Here is an 11,477-nt window from a genome sequence, read left to right on the forward strand (position 1 = left end):
GGGGTTTTGATTTCGGTTTCAGAAAGTAAAAGGAATAGAAAACAGTTTGATCGAGAAACACTTGTGATGAACGGATTAATCTACTGTTCGGCGAATTCAGACTTATCATCGATTATTACAAAATCAGTTCCCTAAGTGGATTAAATTCTTATTCGATTACAGAAACAATTGAACAAGGGTCTGTTAGCGCAACACACAATCTAGGCAAGCAAGCTTTGTGCTCATAGGCGTGCGACGAGCTTATGAGCAAGAACACAGAAAATAGGGCAAGATAAGCAAAACTAGAAAAATGATGAATGATGAAAGAATGAAGATGATTGAAAGCAAAGTAAAAAAAAAAAAAAAAAAAAATTATTCATCCGCTAATGGGCCAATATAGAATAGTACAATTGGTCTTTATTTATACTAGCTACACTAACTAACTTCACAATTGGTTGTAACTAACTAACAAGTTGTTGTAACCAACTTATTAACAAACTAAAACTAACTTCCAAACTAACAAAGTATCAAAACTGTGAACATCTAAACAGTTGGTAGCACATTTTGAATTACACTTCAACAAGGTCATCGATGGTATATGAATTTTGTTCCTATCATCGAATTAAGCAAACGGTTAAGAATAGCGCAAATTAACAAAGAAGCTAAGTTAAAGGCATATATAATCAGGAACATGAAATTTAATCAAACCTGTCCTATGCATCAATCAAATTTAATTAAACCTGTGCAATGAAATTTGAATTAAGCAAATAAGAAAACACATGATTGAAAAGAATTGAACATAAACTGATTAATATATATAATTAACCTCTGAGTCTTGGCAAATTCCCTTTACAGCCGATTAGCCTTGGAGGTTTAGTTCTCCATGACAAAGAAAACAGTAGTCTTTTCTTTTGTTTAGGATTAGGATTTCGTGAATAGTCAATGAGTGAAACCCTTAAGTATTCAGAGAAAATTGGCCTTAAAAAGCAACTGCCGAAAAACATAAGTTTGACCCGAAATTATATTATTTTCATAAAGTCTGGGACAGAAACGTAAATGTTTGACTCCTTTTCACTCCGAATTAGTTTTTAACATCAACATTAAAGTTGTAGATTTTTATCGTAGCTTTCCAACGCACATTCACACACCTAAGTCGAATACTCGTGGCTGAAGTTATGATCTGTGAAATGAAAATGTGTCAAATTACTATTTATTCAGAAAATAAGTAACAAAAATAAAATAAAAGCAAAATTAAACTGAACTTAGGAAATACACTAAAAACAATAAAAAAATAATAGGAGAAATCATAAAATTGCCGTAGCTAAAGATAAAAATGTGATTTGATTTTATACACTTTATTCTTTTGAAACAATTCTAGCATTCGGGTGTATTATTTTTTATAGGTCAACATCAAATGATACAAAGGTGTCAAATTTTTTATATGACGTCTCCAATAATTATTTATTGAATAATCGTAATACAAAATTGACCGTTGGATTGAAAGATACTATAACATAGATCATATATATAAAATATAACATTAATCGAAAATCATTTGATACGTTAATGAGATACATCAAAATTAACGTTACGAAAATTCAAAAAATGAGTTAATTTTGATGCATCTGATTGACATATCAAATGATTTTTGATTAATGTCATATTTTATAGATATAATCTATGTTATAATATAGTTCAATCTAATGGTCAATTTTGTAAGACGATTAGCCGATAAAACATTATCAGAGGTGTCATATTTTTAAGTTTGACACTTTGGTATCATTTGATCCTGACCCATCTTATCTTATATATATAATTCTAGCACCCCTTGTTCATTATATTTCTAGATTCATCCCAACTCAATTGTAATCTCCAATAAACAGTGTGCGTTTGATCCCCTAAAAAATAGGGGATTGAACATGACAACTTTTATTTTCGAATATAAAAATATTATCGTTCTATATCTTTTCGGTACAGTTTTGTCTTATCATGTATTATCTTATTCTATTTTGTACCGATCTATCCAATTCTTGCTATTTTACGAATCAAACGCAGTCATGATGTTTTACTTTTAAGTGTTTGGACGTGTAGTGGGCGTAGGGTTAATTTCCAAAGAGTAAATTATTTGAGCTTTTGTTATAAGACCTCAAGTGCTTTAGATAGTGCTCTGAACTCGAAGAACGGAAATGTTCCTCTGGTTGATTTGGAGTTTTGATGCATCAATAGATTGGATGTGTGTATCTTGAGCATAGGAACGGATCGAGACATTTAATAATGGTGTTGTCAAACATTAAAGAAATTATAAATTAAATTATATTGAAAATATGGAATGATATTGTTTAATGCAATACATTTACAATGAAAATCGTCTATAATCCATTTCTTAAAAATGAGCTAAAATAATACTTCATCCGTTCATTTTTATTTGTCGTTTTAGAACAAAAGTTTTGTTTCAAATTATTTGTTGTTTTGATAATTTAAGGTTATATTTTGTCTATTATAGCATCCTTTCCATAAAACTAATTAATGCTATATATTTGGAAAACTAAAGATTTTTTTTGGTACATAACTTTTTTTTTACGTAATATATTAAATTTATCGGAAAGAGAAAGTTTGTGCAAAAAAAAAAACTTATTGGTGGATTAAAATTAGGGTATAATAGAAAAATACGGTGAGGAGAACACTTTCTTAATTTAGTCTTTTTTTAAAACGACAAATAAAAATGAACGGAGCGAGTATCATTGTTAATTGTTCCTAGAACATCATTGCTTAATTAAGCATAACGGTGCTCAATAAAAATATATAAATCTTTAATTTTGGTAGTTCTCAATAACGGTGAATTCTATGGTGAAAGTTCAATTAAATCCCTCATCAGTGTACCACTTATTTTAACCATACGTTAGATCAAACAAGCACATGTGATTTTATTAATAGTTACCACACTTGATTCACAAATTATTATAATTTTTTTTTTACTTCACAAGTTTTTTTTTTGTTTTTTGAATCATACTTTTATAACAAGGGTGTTTAAACTCTTTGTAACTTCTACAACAAAAAAAAAAACTCCGTAACCTTTTTTGTCATCGATTTTGGGTGTGTTTGGTAAGTTCAATAAGCTAGTTTATAGTTTATTGGACTAGCTTATAAGCTTGTTTGAAAAAAATAAAAGTGTTTGGTAAAAAAAATTTCTCACGAGCTTATAGTTTTTTTTGAGATGATATTTCAAGTAGCGTTTGAGCTTACAACTTATAGCTTTTTACAGTTTTTTTTCTATTTTTAACCTTTAATTTATTTTTATTATTTTTTATAAAATAAAAAACTACCCACTAAAACAAAAACTACCCACTACATATAAATGTCCTTTTATGTCTTTTTATATTTATCAATTATTTAAAAAACTAATTATACCAAATACTTTAATTTCAATTAGCTAGCTTTTCAGCTATAAGCTAGTTTTTCAGCTATCAGCTAGCTTATAGCTTAATTTTCCCAAACTGAGTCTTTATTTACCTGGTAAAATTTTCTTTAGGGCTCTTGGAGATCTTAGCATGAGAAAGAATTTAATTGTTTTAATTTGTTGAAACCCTTGTGACTTAATCGAGGCTGTGAGATCAACACTGATGCTAAAAACAAGCTCTGTAATGAGACTGGGAAGAAGTGAATAATCGATTTTTCATATCCATGAGAACAACAAACTATGCAATTAAAGTCCTGCATATGGAGTTTGTTGGTTGATGGCTCTCAAAACCCTTTCTTTTCTTCCCACAAAAAAAGAATTTCTTTCTCCCACAAAAAGAATCAATGGCAAACACCCATTTAATGATTATTGTTTTTCAACTACGATTGAAGCAAATGAATAATTATTGTTTTATTTCTAAGATTAATTCTATTGAACAGTTGAAACACTTATGAATGTCGCGGAGAAAAATGTGAATCAACTGTGGTAACTATTAATAAAATTACATGTGCTTATTTGATCTAACGGTTAAGATAAATGGTACATAACATATTAAATTTATTGAAAAGAGAAAGTGTGTGCAAAAAAAAAAAAAAAAAATTTTAGTGAATTAAAATAAGGGTATAATAGAAAGATAAGATGCAAAAATATATTTTCTTAATTTCTTATTTTTTTTTTCTTTTTCTAAAACGACAAGTAATTTGAAACGAATAAAGTATCGAAGAAAAAATCAATTAAAATTAAAAACTGCGGCATGTTGGATATGAACACAGGTCACTTCAATCACAAGTAGAGCTCCATTACCATTGAGACACACATAACAGTGTTATTTAAACTAACGCCGGTAATATGTATATATATACCATACTACGTAACAAAAATATGTATACATATATTTATATACCTATTAAAAATGAAAATATATATATATATATATATATATATATATATATATATATATATATATATATAGGATAATAATGTAATGCATAACCACTTCTTGCATGGGTCCGTCTCATGAGGGGGTTATTTATCCGCTACTGGTGGTGCATTGTAAGATACATTGAACGGGGGGTTTCATTTGAGGACGATAGAGGTGTTGATGAATTATGACTGACCTGAACAAGTAAAATGGAATTGTTTCAATGGCGAGGTTAATTGACTATGGTAACTTTGAGTCTCAGGTACAAAGGTATATGTAAAAAATTTAGCACTCCAACACCAAGTGAGTAAATTAGTATTATGTTAAATTCTTATTAGTTGTTGAGGTCATGTGCTCTCTAAGACGTGTGTGTCTCGGTCTTGGAGTAGTTATTTCATTATTAGTGGCATGTATTTGGGTCACATTTGCTTACCCCAATTTTTAAATAAACACAAGTACAAATAAAAAAATGGAATTCTAAAAACGGGGGACCTGACCACCGATACTGCTTTCCACAGCCACAAAAATTGTCAAACACAAATCACATTGCTTTTTGAAATATCAACCCCCCCTATAAAAACCTTCAATCAAAGTACCAAACAAACCATATGAGAGCAAATATGATCCACCTAACCAAAGCACATTTCCGTTCAACCAAAAAGTATAAACATATTTATGGCTGAGGTAACGATGAATATTTGCTTCAATACTTGGAAAAAGTTTGATTACGCGATATAGAATCCTCAAAGGACTATTAACTTAATTAACCAAATCCATTTTCATAAGTAAATTATCTAATTAACTAATTCTTTTAAAAACGCTAGCAAAATCACAATTCACAAACCCAACAAATAGGAAAGGCATGTGGGTGGCCGTTGGTTGGACCCTGGTGGTAAGTTGTCACCGCCGAAGCAATTTTACGGGGAGGAGGAAAAAGCAAAAAGCGGTATAAGTTTAGATACGTGTTACACACATCCCTTTAAGTATTAGGTTTGTATTCACAATCGGGGTGCCATTTCAATCGGTGGTACATTCTATTGAACTCATCATACACTGTATGTAAAAAACTTTCTGTATTTAGTTAGAATATAACAATAAATTATAAGAATATCAATATCATAAAAAAGAATTAACTTTGTAATTCAACTAAATTTGAGATCGTAAAAAAACTAAACTAGAATTGGAGATTTGCACAAAATGTTATTCCTATAGTTGGGTATCAGTAATATCCTTTGTGTGCATAGTAATAATTCAAGTCAAGACAAATTCCGAAGTATTAAAGCAAATGCTTTCGTAATGATAATAAGTTACAGGCTAGAACCAAGTACAACGGATTAACCCAAATTTTACATTCTCAGAGGATAAACACTAAAGCACAAGATATTGGGAACTATAAAAGTTAAATTAATCCATCACTACATTTGCACTAATAGCCGAGTGAGAAGGAATGAAAAGAAACACAAAAAACTAAAGATAGGTTTAGTTTATAGGACTAGACATGCAATTGGATATATATCAAATCTAAAGATAGGTTTTGATATAATGTCAGAATTCTTAATAGATTAATCCCAAATAAAACCCAAAAAACTACCTTGACTATCAAAACAAAAAAGCTACCTCAAAGTATTATTGGCAATAGTACTTTAATGGATCAGGCCATAAGACGTATTTGATAATACGCGCGACCTACAATTTGGAGTGAAAAAATAATCCATTGTCATATCAATGATTGTTGTAATAGATAAATAAAAAATATGTGATACAAATGAATACTGAAAGAATTTAACGAAAATCTCAAAACATATACCTGATTAGTAGCAGCATTATCTATAGTATTTGGATCTTGGAACCAGTTAAAAAATCTGCATTACACCATAATTAATTAGTTATTCCATTGGACATTAACAAGTTTCTATTTTATTTTATTTTTAAAAAATGATACCTTTATTACGTTAAATAAACCCAAAATATCATCATATGTATCTTTTTTTCCTCAAAAACTCTCTAAAAACAAACATTGACCTTATTGAATAACAAAACAATTTTTTTATAATATGTAACAAACAAGCCCTAAAAGTGATATTTGTAATTATTTTAATTAAAATTTTAAAATTCCATGGGCAAAACTAGTTTTCTTAATTTTCTAATATTATTCTATAGAAATACAATATTTAGATACCTAACATTAGAACCGGACCCCGCATGCCAATCTATCTGGTAGGTAGCAATCGTACTTCCTGCACTGGTAAGCCGCTTTCTAAGCTCGGTTGTCTTCAAGTATGGATTGCTTTTAAAGGTCTGAACAAGAAATATTTTCAATAGTTATTGTTATTCATTTAATTAAAGAGTTTACGTAAAATAAAAAAATTTAGAACCTAAATGTGATTTGCAAAACATTTCTATCCACCCAAATAAAAATTAAACAAAAAGCAACTCACAAAGACGATGACATATTCTCTGTTGAGATCATGCGGATCTCCAACTTCAATACTAGTCAAATGCTCTAAGATCTGTTAAATAGGAGGTCATTATTATATTCAATTTCACAAAAGCTTATTAAGCAATAAATTCCAAAGGCATAAAAAAATAGGACTATAACTATTGTTAATGGATTTTAAATGTTGTTACAGTAAAATCATCAAAACATGACAAAAGTGCTTCATAAGTTAAATTTAATTGCATTAGACAAAAGAAGTCGAACCTTTGTATCTTCATCATTTATAAGATCCGCAAAGCTAGGATGTTTCTGAAACTGCATGGTAAACAAGGCATTACAACCATGATCTAATAATACCAGAGCACGCAGCCAATAAAAAAAAATTGAAATAAAAACATAAATTTTACCACTGTTAACCAAAAGTTAGGAATCAATGCTATATGATGATTTCGCTCAAAATACAAATTTTGCATATCCCTAGAGAGAATCTTTTTCTCCTCTTCTATAGAACAAGTCTCCATATCATCAATCTAAAATCATAATAACAAACAAAATTAAATTAAATAAAAATAAAAATAAAAATAAAAATAAAAATATGAATATGAATGATGAAAAACTAGATACCTCTTTGAGATGCTCTTGGATTCCATACAAAATTTTCATATCCACCTAGTAATCGAAATTTTTAGCATTCAACATTAACGAAAAAATAAAGTCCTAAAAATATACCTAAGCTTTTCTAAAGAGTAAAATATAAATGGAACATGAATTACCATGTCAGAAGCTTTGTCATCATCACTGTCCTCCTCACTGTCCTCCTGTTCCATTTTAATTAACTACCATTAGAAGACCCAAATAAAGACAATGGTAGAGGAAAGAGTAAAATGAAAGGCCTGGAGGACTGGGAATTAATTGGCAATAACAAGAATCGGTCCTTTAGTGATAGTTCCAAAGAGGAAAATATAAATAGAACATAAATTACCATGTCAGAAGCTTTATCATCCTCATCTGTATGGTCGTTTTCCTCCTGTTCCATTATAATTAACTACCATTAGAAGACCCAAATAAAGACAATTAGGATAGTTGATGGTTGTGGAAAACTGAAACAGCTGAAAATAGGAAAGATCCACATTATTTCTGGAAGCATAGGAATCATAACAGGTCTATAAATTACAACATAGCGGTGAATTTATATTTGGAAGCATAGGAATAAGGTAGAAGCTGCGTATGGTATACTTAATTAAAGCCGATCCATTTATATTTTTCGTTTTCAATTTCCGCTTCTGAATTTACGGTGGATTCATGGATATAGAGTCCTAAAGGTTGATGATGATGGTTCATGAAAAGTCTTCGCTGAACAAGTGAATGATAGATCAGATACTTGTGAATTGCTTGAGAAGAGAACTAAACCATGTTTACTGATTTTGGGTTTGTGAATTTTTTTTCTCCAGTTCGGTTCTCACAATTCAGTAAACAGTTATTAGCAGTTCGGTATGGTTCAAGAACTTTTAGCATTCAACATTAACGAAAAATTAAAGTCCTAAAAATATACCTAAGCTTTTCTAAAGAGTAAAATATAAATGGAACATGAATTACCGGTTCAGAAGCTTTGACATCCTCATCGTACATCTGTTCCATATTAGAAAACCCAAATAAAGACAATGGTAAAGGATAGAGAGTAAAATGAAATATCTTTTCCAAAGAAAAAAATATAAATGGAACATGAATTACCCGCTGAAAAGCTTTATTATCCTCATCATCATCGTCACTGTATTGCTGTTCCATTTTAATTAACTACTATTAGAAGACCCAAATAACAATGGTAGAGGATAAAGAATAAAATAAATCCAAAGAGGAAGAAATAAATGTAACACGTTAATTACCAAATTCCAAACTTCAGCTTGTTTAAAAGGTTCCCCCTGTTCCATTTTAATCAACCAATTATCATTAGAATACCCAAAGAGAGACAATTGTAGAGGCTAAAGAGTAAAATAAACTGATGGAAAGCATATAAGAATAATTATCACTATCGATCAAAAGGTAACTTACACCGTTAAAAAATTTCAAAGGATTCGGCCATATGTAATCCTTAATTATCATCTTAACCTACAATTTAGAGTGAAAAATTACACAATGATCTATGATCTATTGAAAACAATACGAAGTACACAAATGCATACTCTAGAAAAATTTAAGAAAAAACTCCAAATATATACCCCATCAAAATCATAATGTTTCGGTCCACTTGTGTCGAACCAATTAAAAAAGCTGCAATCATTAACACATCATAATTAATTATTTATTCTATTTTCCATTAATAAGGAATGTTGACAATAATTTGAATAAAATAGAGAGAAATATGTTTTTCAATATTTTTTGTTTGTAAAAACACAATATTTGGATACCAACCTGTAAACACTAGCATCGGTCTTCCTCGTGTTTCCTTTCTTTCTATGGCTAACTTCTTGAAGCATTACCTTCATATTTTAATATCATATTTTAAAAGATAATCAAAATGAAAGAGAAAAAAGAGATAGATAAAGAACAAAACTGAAGTCCATGGACTACTTACCTTGTCTGCTTTCCAATTTATTTTTGTTGATTCCCACTCCATTTCTCCATGTTTCACTTTATAGGACTTTTTAATAGTCTTATCCTCAAAATAAGGATTTGTGGAAAAATTCTGCATAAGAAATATTTTCAGAAGCTATTATTATTAAATTGAACAGTTTAAATAAAATTTAAATAGAATTCTAAAATATAAGCATTTCTAAGAATTAAAGAAAAGAAACAACTTACAAAAGTGAATGAATAGTCTAAATCCTCTTCATCAACTTCAAGAGAAGTTAAATGCTTCATAATCTATCAAATAAGGGTCACTGATTAGTAGTTTTTTTATATTGAAGAGGGCTAAAGCCCAAAAGAAGAAATTATAGGGAAATTAATCTATGGGTGATGGGTTGGTCTTGTTGGCCTCATGAAATCATCTTCAAAGGAAAATTTTCCTTATACCCCAACATCTATACTATCACACCAACAAATTATTGAAAATTCCAATTTACCGGTGCATAAAAGTTTTCTGGAATCTAACAAATTTTCGGCATACTTTAATTACATGTTTCGGTATGCAAAACTATAAACCAGAAAACTTGAAAAAGAAGTCCAAAATTTTAGCCAAGGTTGACTGTGGCTAAACTCCTTCGACTGTGGCTCTAAACCACATGATTTTATCATCTCCTTCCTTCAATCATATTCAAACCATGGCTTTTTCCAGCCAAAATAAGAACCTAAATGCAGGTTTCCTATCATGTTTGAACCTATGCAGCACATCCACAACCAAAGCATGTCACCATAACATAACCCCAAATTTATTTATTTTTATGATAATACATAACCCCCAAATTCATCAATCACCTTGCATACCCTTTCAATCTCCTCTGTTATCTGCACATAGCTCACCACTACAATCACCCTCCTCCACTCCCTCAATATTAGATATAGCCCCATTAACATATTACCAAATTCCCTACAAATTATCCCAAAACATAAACTTTCCTTTGAAACTATAAAATTGTAACCGAGAAAAACTACGCAAATGGAACCAAGTTGAAATCTATTCAATGTTGTAATTCACCCATATAAAAAACTGCTCTGCCTAGCATGGGAATCACATTTATCATTATCAAATCAATATTAAAATCAATAAGATTCAATTTTATCCCGACATGAATGATTCAATTTTATCCCGATATTAATGTTTAGAACGCAAACTGCCAAAAAATGCTTTATAAACAAAATAAATAAATAATTGCAGCAACAAAAGAAGTCAAACCTGAACATCTTGATGCGTCATATGATCTGCAATGCCGCTATGGCTCAAAAACTGCACAAAGATTAAAAAAAGTTCAAAAAATAAAATTACAATAAAAGCATAGACATCAACATTAAATAGGCAATTAACTTACGATAGTGCGCCAAAAGTTAGGATGATATAGTTTGATATGTTCACTGCGCTTGTTGTAATATTTTTTCCTTTCTTTATTATTATTATTCTTTAAATCCCTTACTCGATCTTGATAACCATTGATCCTCTGCTTGTTATTTCAAATCAACACCAACATAATTAAATTAAAAAAAAAATTAATTATGAGCTAATTATACAAAATCAAGAGTACAATGGAAAATTTAATGCCTGATGGATTTTCTCTTGGGTACTTTTCAATCTTTTGAGGGGGTCGCTCATCATCATCGAGTGTTGCGGCAGCTGAATAAGACCTGTTGAGACTTGCGGTGAATATCAATAAAAAAATTCAACATTTTCAGAATCCAAATTAAATATATATATATATAGCAGGATTTAGAGCAATAATGATAAACCCTCTCTTGTCGTATTTAGCAATGTTTAAAAAATGGATTGGTCATCAAACCGGCTAGGTCAAGGGTTCATTGGTCAAAGGCAATAAATCACATAACAGAACAGAACATATTGAAGGCAATAAAAGAGATTATCAATCTATCAACTAGAAGAATTGAAAAAGAAAGAAGAATAATGAAAATGTATGCATACCTTGAGCTAGAAAGATTATCAATTAAAATGGGTTAGGGAAATACTTCATGTCACGAATGTTGTATATCCACGGAAAAAGGGGACATCGCTATAACACTATCCTTTTTCCACTAAA

At 30.0% G+C, this 11,477-nt stretch overlaps 1 protein-coding gene across 1 annotated transcript; it reads right to left on the reverse strand.

Moving 5' to 3' along the window:
- Positions 1-5,762: 5,762 nt before the first annotated feature.
- On the reverse strand, positions 5,763-10,880 carry LOC123906864 (NAP1-related protein 1-like). Its single transcript, XM_045956879.1, has 19 exons — positions 10,761-10,880; positions 10,628-10,678; positions 9,595-9,657; positions 9,368-9,478; positions 9,205-9,272; positions 9,012-9,063; positions 8,845-8,901; positions 8,679-8,714; positions 8,527-8,571; positions 8,392-8,424; positions 7,778-7,822; positions 7,569-7,613; positions 7,420-7,464; positions 7,203-7,325; positions 7,060-7,110; positions 6,797-6,868; positions 6,538-6,656; positions 6,166-6,220; positions 5,763-6,044 (listed from the first exon to the last, which is right to left on the reverse strand). Exons 2-19 carry the CDS (start codon positions 10,646-10,648, stop codon positions 5,985-5,987), a joined length of 1,101 nt encoding a protein of 366 aa, XP_045812835.1. The 5' UTR covers positions 10,649-10,678; positions 10,761-10,880; the 3' UTR covers positions 5,763-5,984.
- Between the last annotated feature and the right edge of the window lie 597 nt (positions 10,881-11,477).

Source organism: Trifolium pratense, linkage group LG2, assembly GCF_020283565.1.
Source record: "Trifolium pratense cultivar HEN17-A07 linkage group LG2, ARS_RC_1.1, whole genome shotgun sequence".
Classification (NCBI taxonomy): Eukaryota; Viridiplantae; Streptophyta; class Magnoliopsida; order Fabales; family Fabaceae; genus Trifolium; species Trifolium pratense.

Excerpts from the sequence above, each read along its gene's own strand:
- LOC123906864 (XM_045956879.1), bottom strand. The coding sequence starts at position 10,648 with ATGACGCATCAAGATGTTCAG. Across the intron at positions 7,465-7,568 it reads ATGACAAAGCTTCTGACATG|GTGGATATGAAAATTTTGTA; the intron begins GTAATTCATGTT and ends TTCGATTACTAG. Across the intron at positions 6,221-6,537 it reads GGGTCCGGTTCTAATGTTAG|ATTTTTTAACTGGTTCCAAG; the intron begins GTATCTAAATAT and ends GGTGTAATGCAG.